Source organism: Plectropomus leopardus, chromosome 18 (genome assembly GCF_026936395.1).
Source record: "Plectropomus leopardus strain MGB_pleo_1.0 chromosome 18, ASM2693639v1, whole genome shotgun sequence".
NCBI lineage: Eukaryota > Metazoa > Chordata > Actinopteri > Perciformes > Serranidae > Plectropomus > Plectropomus leopardus.
This window is the reverse complement of record NC_142193.1, coordinates 32,780,001-32,799,105: the sequence shown is the minus strand read 5'-3', so window position 1 is coordinate 32,799,105 and position 19,105 is coordinate 32,780,001. Positions and strand designations below refer to the sequence as shown.

At 44.6% G+C, this 19,105-nt stretch overlaps 4 protein-coding genes across 5 annotated transcripts in view; 2 read left to right on the top strand and 2 right to left on the bottom strand.

The window, feature by feature from the left end:
* The window catches only part of LOC121957144 (phosphoribosyl pyrophosphate synthase-associated protein 2), a 188,561-nt gene that overhangs the window by 62,968 nt on the left and 106,488 nt on the right, over window positions 1–19,105 (bottom strand). The window lies entirely within an intron of this gene.
* Window positions 580–4,155, bottom strand: swsap1 (SWIM-type zinc finger 7 associated protein 1). The gene is made up of 2 exons (XM_088090994.1): window positions 3,645–4,155; window positions 580–2,434 (listed from the first exon to the last, which is right to left on the bottom strand). The coding sequence occupies exons 1-2, from the start codon at window positions 4,014–4,016 to the stop codon at window positions 1,739–1,741; spliced, it is 1,068 nt and encodes a 355-aa protein (XP_087947120.1). The 5' UTR covers window positions 4,017–4,155; the 3' UTR covers window positions 580–1,738.
* On the top strand, window positions 4,416–15,551 carry znf653 (zinc finger protein 653). Of its 2 annotated transcripts, none has more exons than XM_088090993.1 (10): window positions 4,416–4,889; window positions 5,256–5,296; window positions 6,565–6,834; window positions 7,246–7,775; window positions 8,445–8,622; window positions 10,389–10,473; window positions 11,698–11,815; window positions 11,955–12,069; window positions 12,150–12,249; window positions 13,143–15,551. In XM_088090993.1, exons 1-10 carry the CDS (start codon window positions 4,558–4,560, stop codon window positions 13,318–13,320), a joined length of 1,947 nt encoding a protein of 648 aa, XP_087947119.1. In that variant the 5' UTR covers window positions 4,416–4,557; the 3' UTR covers window positions 13,321–15,551. The 2 variants fall into 2 exon arrangements, with proteins under 2 accessions (XP_087947119.1, XP_087947118.1); XM_088090992.1 differs by having other exon boundaries at window positions 6,565–6,882.
* The window catches only part of tspan34b (tetraspanin 34b), a 10,594-nt gene continuing 7,178 nt past the window's right edge, over window positions 15,690–19,105 (top strand). The window contains exons 1-2 of the mRNA XM_088090995.1: window positions 15,690–17,149; window positions 18,383–18,703. The gene's annotated coding sequence lies outside the window, so the exon portion shown is untranslated. The remainder of the gene's footprint in view (window positions 17,150–18,382; window positions 18,704–19,105) is intronic.

Genomic DNA, 19,105 nt, shown 5'->3' with positions numbered 1-19,105 from the left:
AATTGATCAGAGATGATTGTTTTTTAAATCCATTTTTTAATTCCCATTATTTTACATGTGTGGGTCACGTATTATTCAGGCTTTTTTCCCCTATTCAACATATATTTTCAGAGAACGTGATCTTAGTTTACTTAAGTAGCGTACTGCTGTTTCATGTTTTCCAGAAAGTTTTAAAATAATATTCTGCATTAGTAATTGTTTATTTTTCACAATAAGTGTTTTCTATTTTTCTTCTGATGTATAAAATACTTAAAAAACTTTGATATCAAATACTTCAGTCCAACATCTCACACGTTGACCGTGCCAATGTAGTAAATCAGTGGTTCTCAACCTGAGGGACGGGACCCCTCTAGGCCCTACAAAACAAAACTGAGGGTCACAAGAAGATTAAAAGGATATGAAAAATAAATTAAAAATAATAATTTTTTAAAAAATCCTAAATGTGCTTTACAAAATGTTTATTTTGATGTACGGTGTTTTGTTTTTTGACCTTTGGTCGCAGTAGACTTTGCTTAATTTTCAGGGGTCCTCAGCTGAAAATGTTGGTAACCACCGTTCATTTTAAAACAGTCCTCAATGTTTGTGTTAATGTTTTTATTGTGTAACATTTTATTCACATGTTTGACAAAACTTTGTGTCTTTTAACATTCATTAAACGTTGTACATCTACAACCACTGCGGTCCTGTTAGCTGAGATCTAAGAGGGCGAGCGGCAGATCACATCGTGCTGTATCAGCGGTAACGGCCGTGACACACCAACACGAAGGTCGGGTTTGGGACGCCGCTGAGATTCTGTCGCTGTAGTCGCTGCGGCGTGTCCTTTGGCCTTTGTCAGTGGAGTCGACGGTGAATGAAAACACTGTTCATTGGCAGTTCAGCTCAGCGAGCGGGAGCCAAACTTGAGCCTTTGAGCTCTTTAGCAGAAACGTGTCTTAATGGTTTTTGTTATTCAGGGTTCGTGTAGGCAAGTCAAACCATGGCTTTTTCTGTCCAGGGAAAAATTTAGATTATTTACATCAAATGTTGGAAAAAAACCCAGACCTTTTTAGAGCGAAACACATGTAAGACAATAAACATATTATATTTTCATAAAAGTATCTATTTAGTTTACCAACATAAGTGGGAATATTTGGCATTTCTGGACGGTTTTCTCGGCGATTCTTTGTGTCTCACTTCACTTCCTGGATTCATTCCTGACGTGTTAAAGAGGAGGAATGTGGTAAATTATTTAACAAAAAATAGATGTTAATTATTTTGAGATTTTACAAGGCAACATCAGAAAAAAAAACTAATGTCTGGGCATTTTTAACTCAATATAATATCAATTAAGGCCTTATCTTTACATTGACGAATTCAGTGCCGTTTAAGAGTTTTTGAGGCTCTGCGGGAAGCTTAGTGAGGCGACAGCAGTCGCTTTTCATCACTGATACTCCTTTGATGTAGGTTTGGTGGTTCTTTAGGGAAACACGGAGCTGAGCGGCTGGTTTGGTACCAGAGGAGCGACGCTCGGATCAAAGACAAGAACTGCTCTGATCAGTAAACAGGAAGAGACGGCTGAAACCATCCTGAAAACAAACCATCTGCTCAACGTGGAAGGTGGCATGTAAAGGCCTCTCATACTGCTTCTCATCCTCACTTCCAACAACCAACCGCCAAAGAAAAAACAGCATTTTCCCGAAAAAATGCACACAAATCCACCTTCAACTTTCTGCTGCGACAGTCTTTGATACAGACGTTTTCAAACCATCTTAAACTCCATTGAACCATCAGTGGAAATCAACAACTGCCACTCTCGTGCTGCAGCCGGGTCAGGGTCAGGGTCAGGGTCAGGGTTAAAGCTAGGGTTAGGGTCAGGATCAGGGTCAGGGTCAGGGTCAGGGTCAGGGTTAAAGCTAGGGTTAGGGTCAGGATCAGGGTCAGGGTCAGGGTCAGGGTCAGGATCAGGATCAGGGTCAGGGTCAGGGTCTGTGATGCCCGTCCCAGAAAAGTAAACGTGCCACACCTCCTGCAGTCCAGCTGCTGTGGCCTCATAGCTCCGGTCTCGATCCAGAGTGCAGCGCACCGGGAAATACCGATCTAGAACGTCGAGGATGGGATCTGTGGAAGAGGTCTCCGCACCGGCTTGCAACATGTCCTTTTCAGAGTGGAAAGAGACGATGACGCGGCAGGCGGGGGAGCTCGAGCAGCGTTGTCTCAGCAGCCGTGTGAGGAAGGCGGCGCTGTCGCACAGCAGCGCGGAGAGGTGCGCGGCGCAGGACTGCTCTCCCGGCTGAAATCCACCGTGGCCGCCGCCTGCAGCACCACACAGATAACCGTCCAGCCTGTCGACTATGATCAGCGAGGGAGGGCTGGGAGACGTGTTGGACGACTCGTGGAGGCTGGCCACCTGCTGCAGCAGCTCCTCAAGTGTCCTGGGATAGGAAAACTTGATTTTCTTTAAAGAAAAATAAGAAGTAGATTGACAGACAGAAGCTTAATAAATGAATGTAGCTGGTCAGAAATGTGATTATTTTTATGATATATCAAAGATGGGGCTCCTCCTGAAGGAAAGTTCAGTTTGAGACTTTTTCAGCGCCGAGCAGAATACAGTTTAAGATCAGTTTTACACAAAAAAAAACATGGACTGACATCAGTTACTTGGGGTAGGGACAATTTTGTCCAAATGTTTGCTTCAACATAAAACATGACCTTTTGGGGTCAAGTTAAAAAGTTCGATGATCTACGATGCATGCCGATTTGTTTTCCTTTCTTAGTGTGGAACACGTGGAAAACAATGAACATACTGTATGTTCGAATATGAGTTTTCACTCGTTGACAAAAAGCTTGCTGCCTAATAATATCCACAAGTTGTTTCAGATGAAGTTCACATGATGAGACGAACGTGTATGTTCAAGAAACAAAGGGGTTAATTTATGGAGCAGCTGTCGTGTGGAAGAGAAAACACGCAGAACGTGTGATGAATTTCACCGTGTTTTTAAAAACAACGTGTTGGAGGAAATCAGCCGCAGAAGAGAGAAACAGGCGGTAAGAAGGGACACGAGAGTTTGGTATGACTTTGTTTTTTCTGTGTGTGTGTGTGTGTGTGTGTGTGTGTGTGTGTTCAGGTTGATCTGTTCTTGTTTTTGTCCTAATTCCTGTTTGATGAGGCATGCATGGTGAATATTTATGTGTGTATGTACGTGTATATAGGGGTCGACAGATTAATATTGGGGCCAATATTCGGCATTTTGCCGATTATGTTCTCGGTATTTATTTTAGTGATAATAGATACAATGAATTTGTTCAAAAGTACAGACACTTTGTCAGCATGAGAGGAACTCTAACTCTGTAAAACTTCAGGTAGGATTTTTTTTTTATTCATCTTTTTATTTATATTTTTTGCTTGACTTTATTAAAAAAAAGCTTGTGGGGAAGTTGCTGTAAATGATGAAAGTTTCAGGGTTTTTTTAAACATCTAAACAAAGTTTTGTGTTGGAGTTTGTTATATACACGGCTCTGCGGCGCGTGTCCGCTCACCGCCGAGACCCCCGTCACCTCCGGTCCCGGATCAGACACGTGTGTGCGTGTGCGTGCGTGCGTGCGTGCGTGTTTTAAAGCGAGTTTAAAGTCCCAGTGGTGTTTACTGTGTCTACAGCGCTGTGTACCTTCAGCCTGTCCGCGCTCAGAAAACTCTGCTGCAGACACACCGGGAGGCTCTGGATCTGAGTCCGGCTGAAGAACACCACCCTGACGCCGGCCTCCGAGGCTGCTGTCACGGCCGCCAGCAGCAGCACGGAGCGGCTGATCTCGGAGGGGCTGGTCCCGGAGCGGCTGGTCCCGGAGCGGCTGGTCCCGGAGCGGCTGATCTCGGAGGGGCTGGTCCCGGAGCGGCTGGTCCCGGAGCGGCTGGTCCCGGAGCGGCCGACCAGCAGAGCGCTGCTGCCGGCTGCAGGGGGCGGCAGACCGGCAGCGAGCTGCTGCTTTACATCCGTCTGCGACGCAAAAGTCCTGAACACGAGTCCTAAAATGTCTGTCATGGCCGCTGCTGTTTTCCTGTCGTCTGAGAAAAATGTTCACTGAACTTTCCCGCGTTTGTTTCGTCTGTTTACATTTTGGTCGGTGTTCATGCGTTTGCGGTCCGTGTGGAAAACGCGGTGTGCCGTACAGTTCCGCCGCGGCTCTCGGGCTGAATACTTTTCTTTTTATATCTTAATAATATTTGGACAGACAGGATTAGTTTAGGACAGTGACACTCAACTTACGGCCCGCGGGCCAAATCTGGACATGGATATGGAGTCGAGTGGCCCCGCAACCGCCTATTTTCTAATTCACAGCAAAATAGTGATTTACATCGTGAATTGTTTTTGTACTTTTAGTTTACATACGAATCTGTTTTTTTTTTTTTTTTAAAGTATCCGAATAGAGCTTGTTTTAAAAAAAAGTGCCGGTGGAGGATCACCAACACCCACCCCGGCCTCTTGTCATTTGGGGCCCCTGCTTCAGAAGCTGGTGGTGTCGGAAAACAATCACAGAAGGAATCTGTTTCGGCACTTCCGGTTAAGTCTGATAACTTCCGGGATGCCGGGCAATCACAACACAGCTGTTGAGTCCAAGATGGCGCTCCGCCTGGCAGAGCTGGAGGCTCCGCTGGACGCTGACCGAGCCGGGGACCCGCAGAAAGGGGGTCTGAGGCGGTGCAGAGGCCGACCCAGACTCACGGACACCGACCGAGCTCAGAGGCGCCTCGAGTCCCGGAAGAAGTACGACGTGAGGCGCGTGTACCTGGGAGAGGCGCACCGGCTGTGGAGCGAGCTCCGCCGGAGGACCAGCCTGAGCGATGCCGGACTGGCCGAGTACCTGATCCTGCTCCACTCCACCTACGGAGACCAGGACCGGCAGGACCAGAGCGGGTGAGGCCGGCTCCGGGCGAGCAGAGCGGCTGTTGGAGCCTCAGTTTACCGCCATCATGTCGCCCCGCGGAGTTAGGGACTGTTCGTTATTTATCACACGAGAGACAGCGCAGACAACGTGGTGCTTACCGCAAATGTTTTCCACGATGGTCCTGAGGGTGCAAACAGAAAACTAATTAACATTTCTCACAACACTACAATATTTCAGAAAACACTTTAAGATATCGCAAAAAAACGACACTTTCCAAAACAAAATAACATTTCCCGAAACAGCACAACAGTCCAGGAAACACTCTGATGTTGTGACGTGTGTTTTCTGCTCAAACTGACCAGTTTTTGACCGGCTCACTGGCCTCTGTGTTACAGGAAGAAGTTTGCTGCAGACGCCTCAGTGAAACAGAAAAAAGGTGAGTGTTGCCGACTTAAAGAGTCGCCGTCTTCAGTGTGGACAATGAAGGCACGTGTTGCCGGTGTCCCCGTGCCCGAGGGACACGTATGAAGCTGACAAAGTTCTCTATTTGTCTCAACATACATTGCCATAAAACAAGAGTCAATCAGAGCGAACCACAGCTGCATTACTGCTGTTAAGGACCGAAACATCAGGTCAGAGACAACGACAAAATCTCTCACACCAGAAAATATGTTCTGAAAATTACTCACTCGTTTTTTCAACCACAACATTACAAAAGTCCAACCGTCTACTTTACTAAACTCTGGGCTCTAGATAACTGATGTGCATTTTCGGATCTGTCCTATAAAAGAGTAATCGAGCTCTTGTGGAAATAACTTCAGCACGAAGAAGTCACCTTTTTAAAGTTTTGACAAAATGTGGTTTTAATGTCCTTTAACGTGACTTCACAAGCGCCATAGTTATGACCGAGTATCTTATAATTTTGACTTGCCTTTAGTTTAAGTAATTGTTTTTTCAGTTGTAGCTTTCGTCCGTGTTTTTTTTGGCAGAAATGGGCTTCCATAGAGAGAAGATTGTGTGCAGTGTTAGTTTTGTGTTTGGTTTTGCAGCAGGAGTTGTTGTTCTCACTCTTTTTCTTTTTGTCATTTTAATTCAGATATATTGTAGATATTTTTTATAGTATGTTTTCCTTTTTTTGTTTAAAAAAAAAAAAGTTTCTTCTATATTTGTGTTTTATTGATTCATGCAGTACTTTTTCAATTCTAATTTTCTGTTACTGTGTTTATGTGATGCATCAACACACCAGAGCAAATTTCCTGTACAAGTGCATCTCAAACAATGTGAATATTGTGAAACATTTTCCATCGGTTAATTAAGAAATGGAAAATTGAATATATTCTAGACTCATTACATAAAATAAAATGTGTCACATTTTTATTTTTTAATTTTGGTAATTATGGCCTTCAGCTCTGTGCCACGTTGATACAGTAAATCATAGTAAAGGAGCCCCGACCAAAGTATTGAGTATATAAATGAACATACTTAGTGAATGTACAATTCTTTGAATTAAATTGTGAAGGAAATGAACGTTTTCGCAGTATTCTAGTTTTTTGAGCTGCACCTGAATGTGAAAATCTGCTCGTCATTAAACTGGAGTCCAGTTAGGATGTAGTGTTTATCCAGCCGGAAGTGTCCTTAGAAACATGTAAATACGAGAAAGTCCTCCTTAAATCCAGGTGTCGGCTGACCGGTGTTGTTTGGCAGGCAGGAGGGAGCGAGAGTGCGGCCTGCAGAGCCTGGTGTGCTGGTACCAGGAGCACGCCCGCTCCTGTCCTCACGAGCCGCAGCTGCGAGCCCTGGAGCCTCAGCCCGACGCCTCCACCGCCGCCATCTGGCACTGCGACTCCAGACACTCCTTTGTGCAACACCTTTTCCCCCCAGCGAGGGAGGCCAGTGACTCCGAGCGTGAGGACGGAGCGCACGGAGAGGGCGACGAGGAGGGCGCAGCCAAACCGGGCGTGCACGTGGCCAAAGGTGCAGTGAGCAGGAGGAGGAGAAAGGAGGCTCACAAACGGTTCAAAGGTGCAGAAACCAACAAAGCATACGGAAGTAAACGTACTTTTAGTGCTGTTATGAGCCCATGATTAATCAGCAGAGCTGTGTTGATTTTCATTCATTCACATTAGACTTAACCCTCTGAAACCTAAAGTGACGCCAGTTTTCTGGTGTTGCGTTCAGGTGCCTTTCTCAAGCGTTTAAACGATTGAAACTTGAGCCTGTTGTTTCTTTTGAAAACATAGAAGAAAGGCAACAGAAACAGAATTTATAATTATTATGTATTTGAAATCATGTTATAGGAAAAATGTCTTTGTAAAAATGATCATTTTAATAAGTATACTTGCACCTGGGTGAGTAAGCTCTTTATATCCTCCTGCTGTTGTGCAGATGTGGGAGGAAACCTGGATGTTTCTCAGGTTCATCGTGCAGCCGTGAGCCCGCCAGAACCGGCTGCAGCTCTGGACCACCAGCCCAGTGTCGAGGCGTCCTCCAAGGACGTCCCCCTGACAGGACCGTCTGTGTGGGACATGGAGATGGTCATGGAGCGACAGCAAGCCTCCCCCGCGGCGGCGTTTCACTCCATCCCCTCAGAGGAGGAGGAGGAGGAGGAGGAGGAGGAGGAGGAGGAGGATCTGCGGCGAGGAGACGGACAGGAGGAAATCAGGACGATGCCGCACGGATACGAGTGCGTTACCGTGACGGCGGACTTAGCTGCTAAACTGGAGAAGACAGACGGGGACCCGGTGCTGTCGCATAGCTTGAGCGGCCCGGTCGCGCTGGGAGCTGAGCCGGAGCCGTCGGTCCCGCCGCCCCTGCAGGTACACGAGCAGAGCGAGCTGTTCGACCCGCAGAGTCTGCAGACGGTGGTGACCAGCTGTGAGATCCCCGAGCAGAGGAGCGCTTTGGAGGGGTCGCAGGTAGGAAAACCAGCTCTGTGCAGAGAGGTTTCAGGTGCAGAGGGATGTGACATCACGGAGGTCTTTTCTCTAAACCGGCGAAATTCAGCTGGCTTTGCTCAGGGGCCACTTCTGGCCCAGGAGGCCAGGGGCCAATGGCAGCAGCCCCAAAAATGTTTCCAGGGTTTTAGGACGTTTCTCAAATTTTAGGATATTCTTCAGATTTTAGCACATTTCTAGGATGTTAGGAGGTTTCTCGGCTTTCAGGTTGTTTCACGGATTTTAGGACAGTTTAAGATTTTAGGACGTTTCTTGGATTTTATGATGTTTCTAGGACATTTCAAGGATTTTAGGACATTTTAAGGGTTTCAGCACATTTCTAGGATTTTAGGACATTTTTAGGATTTTAGCACATCTCCAGGATTTTAGGATGTTTTTAGAATTTTAGGGCATTAGTGTCTTGTCTGTGTCCTCTGTAGGGGGGTGTGGGGGATCCTCCATTGGCGCTTATTTTGATCAACAAGCTCTTTTTTGATGCCGTTTTTGCACTCTGACACCTTATTGAGACTAAAAGGACAAAAACTGTTCCCAGTGTGCATCACTTTATTGTGACTGTGAATCAGAAAATGGGCGGGCGGCTTAAGTTCACCACCACTGCTCTAAAGCTGCTGCTGTTTTTTCCCTCTCCAGTTAATCATCATCACTGGTCCCAGCTACGAGGCCCTGGCATCAGAGGGCATCCAGCTCAACATGGGCGGCGGAAACGTGGAAGAAGTGACCTGCACTGTCATCGGGGGGGTCACCTACAACCAGGTCTGCACATCTGACTCCAAACTCAGAGCAGCCGAGGATGAAGACTCCATGACAGGTGAGCCGCAGTCAGAGCGGCACTGCTGCTCACAGTACGTCACGGTGAATTCAAATGTGGGGACTTCCTGCTCTTACGAGCGTCAGTGAAGTGCGGACGCACCTGGCTGTCCACGTGCACACTTCATTAAGTGCACGAGGAGGACTCCAGAGGGTCTGGGTGCAGACTACAGATAAAGATGGATGATGAGACCCCACTTCTCCCTACTGTACAAAAATCAAGCCAAAATATCCACAATATTTTTTTTTTAAATTTGGCAACAAATCTACTTTTTCAAGCCTTTACGGGTTTGGTAAAAGCGGCCTTTTATTGCCAGGGTTTCCAGTTGGTTCTGTTGTTGGCGCAGCTGTTGCAAACTGGATGGATTTCTGTTTTTCTCACAGCTGAACAGTGCGGCGCTTTTTCTTTTTTACTCAACTTTCTCCATTGTCTGCCATTTCTGCAACTGAGGATGTTTACATCCATATCCAACGCGGCCCATCCCTCTCCGTCCAACAGTTATCCATCTATCGCTTCAGCTGCACAACAAAAAGCCATCGTGCATTTGCTGCTTTAGCTCCGACCCTCTGGAAACATCTCCATCAGTCTCTTAGCCGAGCCGTCCTACAGAGCTCCTTCATGTGTGCTGTTTTAGTCTCTCATATATATATACACATATTTAGCTTTGCTTACTAGCTACTGGTGTCTTTTACTGACAGTGACCAGGAGAAACTGTAGTGCCGTCCTCTTCCTGTTTGGTTGGACAATAGTTGACGCTCTTCCTTCACATTTACTTCATAATCATAAGTTAAAGCAAAAAACGTGCACGTTTCCACTTGACGTGAAGCCAGCGCTCGCTCTGCTCTGGCCTCCTGATGACAGTCTGCAGGCCGACTCTGAGAGAGACGCTGTCGTATCGCGTGCTGGACTACAGGCCGCCTCTTGTGACCACAGAGTTCATTTGCTTACCACTGAGAGTCACATACAGTGAGCGCGGAGACGAAGAGCTGGTGGTTATTTGAATTTCCTGCAAACATCATAACATCTGATCTAAACAGTGATAAGATTCATAACCTGAACAATGTGCATGTTCTGCACCCTGAAGGTAAAGTAAAAGTAGCATCCACCAGCTCTGTGTGGATGCAAATGTCCACGCAGTTTTGAGCTGCTGAAGGACACAACACAACAAAATTCTTTTGTAAATATTATTTTATATCCATTCTCTTATTTTACTGTTCTCACTGGTCTCTGTACTTTTCACTTCACTTTTTGCCTTTTATATCTTCTTTACTGCAGATTTTTTGTTTGTCCAGTCTTTTTTTTTGTGTTGCATTTGTTTATTGTGAAGCACTTTGAGCTGCAATCCTTCTTTGAAAAGTGCTCTATAAATTAAGTTTTTTATTATTATTATTATGACTGCTGTTGGAATATATTCAGCCCACCGCTCAGTTATTCATTGTAGCCGTTGAACACCAGTGAAACTTAAACGTTCATCTCGTGAGTCGTACAGTTTGCTCTCGCTCCATTTAATTGATCAGGAATTAGATCATCTATCCAACACACACAAACTGCTGCTGAGGAAAAAACGCCTCATAAAGAGTTTCATGTGCGCTCACGGACACGGAGAATGACCCAGAATGACACACAGGGAGTTAAACACACGCACACGCACAAACTGATAATTGGTAAAATGGCATTGCTCTTGATGAGATTACAGATGGTTATTGTGATTCAGCCAGCATCTGCATGAGTGATTTTTTTAATCCACTGTCACACTTTCTTTGCAGATTTGAGAGACAAGCAGCTGCTGCAGCCAGCTGTTGATGCTCTGGAGCTGAGTGGCGACAGAGAGCTGCAGCGAGGTCTAAGCAGGTGAGCCGCAAACACACTCTACATGGAGGTTTCTATGCTGCTGTGGTCAGCCTTTCAAACGTCCAGATTGAATAAATGAAATTTTCTGAGTGTTGATATTCTGTTTGTTTTGTGATCTTTGCCACATCTGCGCACCTTTTTTTTTTTTACGTTGTTCAAGATTTCTGAAACTGTGTGTACTGCTGTTTTTCAATGTAGAAATAGAAGTTACAGATATCTAAAAAAAAAAAAAAACAGATATTCCAGCAAGTAAGAAATGAATTGTTACAGACTTAGTTTTAATAAAAGTGAATCCTTTTCCATTAAAAGAATATCATAATCTACAATTTAAACTTTCAGATGATTCATTTACATGCTTTGGGGGTAAAAGTCAACAAATCCTGTTAAAGAATATTTAAAGAAGTCATTTCTCTCCGAGAGCTTTGCAAAAAAGATATCAAACCATGGTTTATTGTACCGCTCTCTTTTTGGGAGAACAAACTCTGTAAAGAGGAGTATTATTACCAAAATTCTTAGATTTGTTCCAAGCAGTGCCTGCTTTCCTTCATTTCAACCAGATGAGCTCTTCCTTTATATCCTGATGGTAGGATTCCATATTTGTTTTTGTAATTGATTTTCAGCTGAGATTCTCTCATTCGCCTCTCCGGGTTTTCTGTATCTCACCTGCACCAGCTGCTACCATGATGTTGTTGTTGTTTGTTGTGTTTTTTATTGTGCAAAATAAATAAAAGGATTACTACATTACAGATAAAAGGATTACATTACAGATTAAAGCATTACATTACAGAGTAAAGGATTGCATTACACTACAGATAAAAGGATTACATTACAAGGTACAGGATTGCATTACACTACAGATAAAAGGATTACATTACAGAGTAAAGGATTACATTACAGAGTAAAGGATTACATTACAAGGTACAGGATTGCATTACACTACAGATAAAAGGATTACATTACAGAGTAAAGGATTACATTACAGAGTAAAGGATTGCATTACACTACAGATAAAAGGATTACATTATAGAGTAAAGAATTACATTACATTGCAGACATGTTGGAATTAGAAATAGCGAGAAATCAGTTGTAGAGATCGGCCTGTAATGCTGCGGATAAAATGTTTGAAAGGGCTTGTTATAGCGCAGGGGACATTGGACGAGTCTCGGAGGACGCTTTCTGTCCTCTTGTCGTTGTGAACTCAGCCTGCAGTGTGTGTCTCCGCAGCGTCAGGTCAAAGAGGAACCGGCGAGGTCCGGTCATCGAGGCAGATGGGATGCTCAAGATGTTCCACTGTCCGTACGAGGGCTGCAGTCAAGTCTACGTCGCCATCAGCAGCTTTCAGGTGAGACTTCTCCTTCATATATATATATATATATATATATATATATATATATATATATATATATATATATATATATATATATTCACACCTCAGCCTCCGTCTGTTAAAAGCAGACCAGCATCTCTTCGCTTCTCTGCAGAATCACGTCAACCTAGTTCACAGGAAAGGGAGGACCAAGGTTTGTCCCCATCCGGGCTGCGGAAAGAAGTTCTACCTGTCCAACCACCTGCATCGCCACATGATCATCCACTCAGGTGGGCTCGCGAAGACGTGTCACACACACGTCAGAGTATCATCCTCGTAAAGCTCCAAATGTAACTGAGTGTTTTCACAGGCGTGCGAGACTTCATCTGTGAGACGTGCGGGAAGTCGTTCAAGCGTAAGAATCACCTGGAGGTCCACAGGCGGACGCACACGGGAGAAACTCCGCTGCAGTAAGTGCTGACCGCAGAAAACAGAGTTTTTCTGCTCACAGCTTCGCTCGCTCCTCCGCGGGGATCACGCGCCCGGCCGAGGGCGGGGCGCGTGATCCCCGGGAGGACACCGGAGCGAGCAGAGACCACAGGAGTCTCAGAGGGGGAAAATTCGCAGTCCTACGTAAAGCTAACGTTTAGTCGGGAAAGTGTCGTCGGTGTGTAACATTGTAGGAGAAACACTGTGATCATGTTGATTCATGTCATGAATAATACTGTTGTTGATGTTAATTTTAATTTCCGCTCCGCTCACATACTCCGAGCGGCGGATGAAAAAAGTAGTGCCAAAGGAAGTAGCTGTGTGACGGCGCGGTAAAGCGGTGGAAAAACTCTAAAAAAAAATCAATATCAGTATCTAAGTGGACGCTGTATTTAAAGTGGCTAAAACACGTTTTGATATCAACCCCGGTTGGGCACGCGCCCCGCGTGTTTCTGCAGACCTGGAGCGCGCCGACCAGTAGCTGTACAGACTGTCCATCAGTGTCTCACAGCCCCACCTCAAAAACACACAACTGTCCTTTAATGAGACACACAAGACGCGCTGCCACCCTCCGTCACTTTTTTGGGTGTGTGCTGCTTTCGTTACCATGGAAACTTGTTTCACAGCTTAGGCCTGCTGCATACTGTGCGTAAAAGTTACAGCGGAATACACGGACCCAAATCATTTTACTGCGATGATTTTTATTAATTGAGTTATTCGAATTACTCGAGTAGCCCAGTTGTTTCAGCCCTAATTAGCAGTTTGAGTTTGTGCAGTTTGGGGGTTAATGGAAAAGATCTACATGATCATCACTCTCATCACTTTTCTTCCCTGTTTTCTTCCTTCTCGTCCTCTCACTCTCGCCATCTTTAAGATGTGAAATCTGCGGCTACCAGTGTCGCCAGCGTGCGTCCCTGAACTGGCACATGAAGAAGCACACTCCAGAGGCCCACTACAACTTCACCTGTGACTTCTGTGAGAAGAGGTTCGAGAAGCTGGACAGCGTCAAGTTCCACAAGCTGAAGAGCCACCCGGACAAGCAGGCGACCTGAGGCGCTCCGACCCCAGGTGACAGGAGCTCAGCACGCACGGGCCGGCGTTTCGGACACCAGAGGAAGTATAAGTAGAGACAGGCTGTCCTTTGCTCCGTCTGTCTGGTCTGGTGTCCAGGATGGTATGAAGGTGTCCCGTGAGCACACGGGCAGGGGACAGAGTGGGCCGGTGTGGCAGCTGTGCAGGACACGGACTGTTTCAGGGCCCAAACATCTCTGAACACGTTTGAAAAAAAAAGCCCTTGGCACCCAGTTTGGAGAAGCAGACAGGAACACTGAGACAGATGCAAAGCAAGACACTGCTGTGGACGAGGGCCGCAGCAAAGCATATTTTAGAGTCCTAAAAAAGTCAGAGTGAGTTGAAGTGTATGCTGTATTACATGAAGTCGCCACAGCGCTCTCCTCAAAGCCAGACTCCATTCAGAAAAACATACATTTTACATCTCTGAACACAGGAGCTGCTCTCCTGCTGCTGAGTTTGGATTCACTGAATAACACAAATTTAACAATAAACTGGCGGCGCCTGTCTCCGGCAATATTAACTCTTAGGGCCCGCTTACGCCTGTCGCTCTGCGCACAGTATGCCCTTTTCAAAATCAAGCTTTAAAAAAATATATACATTAATATTATTTTCTTATGTCATTGAGTTAATTTTTTAACCAACATCAGTCCTAATCAAAAATATCAAATATTGATTCATTTTTAGAATTTTAACCCTTTAAATGCCAGGTTTGTGTCAGGATGCCACTATGTTTTTAAATGGAAAAAAATGTTTGTTTGTTTTAAATCTCCTCCGTGCTCAGTGTGTGAGTGTAGCTGCTGACAGTCTGGGATATGTCAGTGTGTGAGTGTAGCTGCTGACAGTCTGGGATATGTCAGTGTGTGAGTGTAGCTGCTGACAGTCTGGGATATGTCAGTGTGTGAGTGTAGCTGCTGACTGTCTGGGATATGTCAGTGTGTGAGTGTAGCTGCTGACAGTCTGGGATATGTCAGTGATCAGCAGCTACATTGACTGTGACAGGTCACCTAGTGGAAATAGCATGTATTTCCTCCAGATGCCAAATATGGTCAAAATGACCTCATCAGGTGGAAAATAGTCAAAATGACAAATTCAGAGTCAAAAGCCCAGAATGACACCCAGAAATAATACAAGTCCTGTTTTTCTGCTCTGATGGCTGTGGGATCAAAAATGTCAGTTTGAATGGGTTTCAATGGAGCATTTTTGGACCTGAACAGTCTGAATGTAACTATTTAGTTTCCACAGTGTATTTTAGACTTATTGTAGGAGCTGAGCTGCAAATTCACTGATTACACTCAAATACACAATCTGGACTACATTTAGGACACATGCATCAACACACACACAGTTATCACAACAGGAAGAAGACAAGAGACTAAAATGGTCCCTAAAGGTTTAAATTACTGTTTTTGTCGATGGAGTCTGGTGATTTTGACGAGCGCATCGTTGGGGAACTGGCGCTGGCTGCCCCGTTGGGACGGGCCGTGTGCAACAAGGCAAAGGTGTGAAACTGTTGGCGCTTACACTCGCTCAGCAGAATCGATGGTTGCAGCTAAAAACGAGCAGCTGCTTTTTCCACCCGTGAAACTAACAAGCCGATGTTTCAACGATGAATTCAAACGGAGAGCAAATGGTCAGCTAAGATGGAAAGAACATGTTTTACATTAAAGGAGCACTTCTGAAGGCCTTCGCGACATTTCCCGCAGTGATGTTAATGGTAAATCAGACGTGTTAAAAAAAAAAACCCTGTTAAGGTCCATTTAGGTATACTATGTAGGTTTTGTTTTTTGTTTTTTTAAGAATAGACTCGCACAAGAGTGTTCCCTCTTAATCTTCGTTTTAATAGTTTGTGTTGGTGTATTTGTCTGCAGAGACTCTGCCCTTTTCTTGTATTTCCTTATTTTCTTCTCATTTTTCGGGTGTTTCCGGGCACGTCAGGCAGGTGCGCTCAGGAGTTTAAAAGGTAGCAGCCAGGTGTCCGACCATAAGAAGCTCGCAGCCCAGAGTAAGCTCCCCAAAACACCCAAACTGCACCAAAACTCACAAATCTAGCTGAAGGAAGGCGGACCAAACTGCCGTTCCTGCATTATGTACCTTTAAAGACGATTTATGATTTAAGCCTTCAAAACGTGGTTGGGCATCAGTTTTCTTTCAGAAGCTATTTAACCCTTTGGGACCTGAAAATATTGGTTAGATTTTTTTTATTTATTTATTTATTTTTTTTTTTTCAAAAACATGGCGAAAATGCAGTGACAACTTTACAAGAATTGTCTCACAGATTTCAAGGAATTAGTTAGCAATGACGAAGAGAATGACCTTAAAATTAGCTTTAAAAAAGGGGGCGCAGTTATTACAAAATTTTTCTTTTTTTATATTTCTTTTTTGTTGCTTATTTTCAGGGAATTTTCTTGCAACTTTTTACTAATTTCTTGCTTTTTTGGGGGGCCATGCACTGTGAAGTTGCTCACTGCCTTTTTTTCATGTTTTTTAAAGCAGTCAAACCAATTTGCTCAGGTTTCAGAGGGTTAAATACAAATGCTTGGTCTATAAATACACCAGGAAATACCGTGGATGTCGTACCAGTGTAGTGGATAAATATTAGATGCACTTGAAAACCAGGCTGTGCCGCTGACGTCACCGAGGCTAACGCCGACTCTCACAGCGGCAGAAACGCGGGCTCTTCCGTCTCAGTCCTTCAGAGGCGGAGCATCTGTGGCGTGGGCTGTGTGTTTCAGCGTCCCAGCGTCCTGACCCACAGGCTCCGATCAGAAGCCCCGTCAGTTTAGTGTGACACTTTCTCAGGAAAAATCCCCCTCTCGTCTCCCTCTCCGTCTGTATTTTAGTTTCTAATGCACTTTTTTCTCTCCTGCTGCTTTTGTTACCAGATGATGAATCACTTAACGGTGTGAATATGACGTATTTGTATTATATGTTTTTCTGAAAGACGTTTGTTTGACACAAATAGTTAATGAGATGCGGCGTGTTCTTGCCTCTTGCGTAACACACTCAAGGGTGTGTGTGAGTGACAAAGTGTGGGTGTGCATAAATAGTAAGAAAAGGCCGAAAAGCACAAGTGTTGTGACACCCCGTCATGAATGACACACCGGAGCCTTTCAGTCGGCTCGGTGTCGGACACGCAGATGATCTCCGGATGTTCGTGTAGATAAAGTTTAATGTGGAACAAGAAACAAGAACAGAAAAAAACTCATGATTTCTTGTTCTAGATTTGAAAAGAGAAAAATTTACTATAACACCTCGGTCGACATCAGTTTTCTTGTGCTGCATTCAGACGCCTTTTACCAACAATTAAAACGCTAAAACTTCTAAATAAATTAGTAAGAAAATTGGTAAGAAATGTCCCGCTAAGTGAAAAAAAAAGGATCTGAATATTAGCTGGGAGGGATTATTCGATATTATAAAAAACACGGGAAAAATGTCCTGAAAACTGTATTTATAATTCTCTTAATTACATATTAAAATGTTACAGAAAGAAATGAAAAATGTATTTATTTATTTATTTATTGTCTAACTTTATACTTTTTTTGTACACATTCCTTGTTAATTTGCTCATGGCCCTCTTCCCATGTTTTTGCCAGAAACTGAGCCAATTTGCACATGTTTAAAAGGGTTAATATTTGGTTTGAATTGGTTATGACGTATTAATATTTATTCACTTACTTCATACAGTTGAGCTCCGATCCCAACTGATCTTTATCGGCTGCTCAAACCTGTGATGACGCCAGTAAGGTGCTGTGATTGATCGTCAGTCCTCTGCTGTAAATCATCTTTCCTCTCTTCTTTGGCAGTTTGGTAAGTAATTTCCACCCGTCACTCTGTTTGCAGTCTTTTTTGTCCGGTTTAAAGGATTTCGTCGTTCAGATAAGGCGAATGTCACACATACAATGTAAGAAATACAAGGCCAAAGTTCATTCATTCAGGAGAACCTGGTGACGGAGAGTCCACCTGAAGGACCTCTGAGCGTGGCTGTACTGAGACGCAGTCCTGCCTCGAAGTGTGACTGTAGTTTTTATACTGGCACGTATATGTACTTCATTTTAAAATACAAACAGCAAAATAAATAAGAATGCAATAAATACAAAAGACGTAGATGGAGAGATAGCAGGATGAGACGCCTGCCAGGCTACAGACCTGTTCAAGAACGATAAACCACGAAAATTGTGTTTTTTAGTGAACTGTCGCTGTTTTTCCAGTGAGGATGGGCACCCCCAGACATGTCCTAGCTAAGTCCCCAATGTCCAGAAATCCTAGAAATGTCCTGATATTAGAGAAATGTGCTTAAATCCTATAAATGTGCTAAAAACCTACAAATGATCTAAAATCATAGATAGATCTCAAGATAGGAGAAATATCCTTAAATCCTATGTCCCTGACTCCTACAAATTGTCTAAAGTCCTAGAAATGTCCTAAAATGTGAGAAACATGCTAAAGTACTTGGAACATCCTAAATCTAAATCTTAGAACTGTCCAAATATCTGAGGAATGTGCTAAAATCCAAGAAATGTCCTTAAATGCAAGAGGTGTCCTAAAATCCTCGAAATGTGTTGTAATCCCAGAAATTTTCTCAAATCCAAGAAAAGTCCTAAAATGTGAGAAATGTGCTAAAGATCAACAGAAGTGTCCTTAAATTCCAGAAGCATCCTACAATCCTAGAAATGTCCTAAAAGTGGACAAATGTCCTAAAATTCTGGAAGCCTAAAATCCTAGAAGCCTCCTAAAGTCTCAGAAATGTCCTAAAATCTTAGTAACGTGTTGGGCTGCTGCCCCTGGCCCCCCAGCCCCTGGTCCCTGGCCCCTGGCCCCGGCCCCCAGCCCCTGGTCCCTGGCCCCTGGCCCCGGCCCCCCAGCCCCTGGTCCCTGGCACAAACGGTTTGGCCTTTAGTTACTGATTACAAACGGGTCCAATCATTACGTCGTTTGTCGTATGCAAAAACTGTATTCAGATCTGCACCTCGGGGCTACATAGGTGTGTCGGCAGGCAGGTGTGACTGCAAACAGGTGATGTCTCTCCCCCTCCTCCCTCAGGACCGCAGGACTCCATGGTGATGTGTGTTATTACTCAGCCGCCGTGGTCACTCCCACCTGCTCCCCCTCCTCCCCCGCAGCACTTATAACCCGCCGACCGCCTGAAAATACAAGCAGAAAGCTGAAAAATCACTCGGAGGCTCCTTCGTATCTGACAGAGCCACACCGGAGGACGGAGACTGTCCTGCGTTTGACTGTCAGAGGACAGAATTGTGCGCTGAGCTGGTGTTGTCTCCGTCGGTCTGCTGCCACAGCGACAGCCTCCATCAGCACAGTGAAGACGCGGACTCTGAGGACGTCCTCCCAGGTCTCCTGTGAAAGGTAACTTTGATTTAAAGTTACGGTTTTGCTTCTCTGTGCGAGTTTTCGGGGCTTTTGGATATTTTTCAAGTACCAGCACAGGGAGGGATCCATCCAACAAGTGATCCTTTGTCTCCTGAGACCTGCGCGCAATTATTCCGCTCAGTGGCGTCCTTTGAGATTTCCCGTGTTTTTGACGGAAGCTCAATGGTTTTGATGTTAAATCTCCATAAAGAAGCTTCTCCTTGTTCATACAGTCAAATAAAGAACCTGAAAAGTCATAAAATTTGCAAATGCTGATTTGCAGTTTCAGTAGGAAAACTAAATACACTGAAAGCTTTCTGTCCTGGAGTCGTGTTTCTAAATCCTGTGTAAGAACAGGATTTGTACAAAGACTGTCGGAAATTTAAAAATCCATTGATG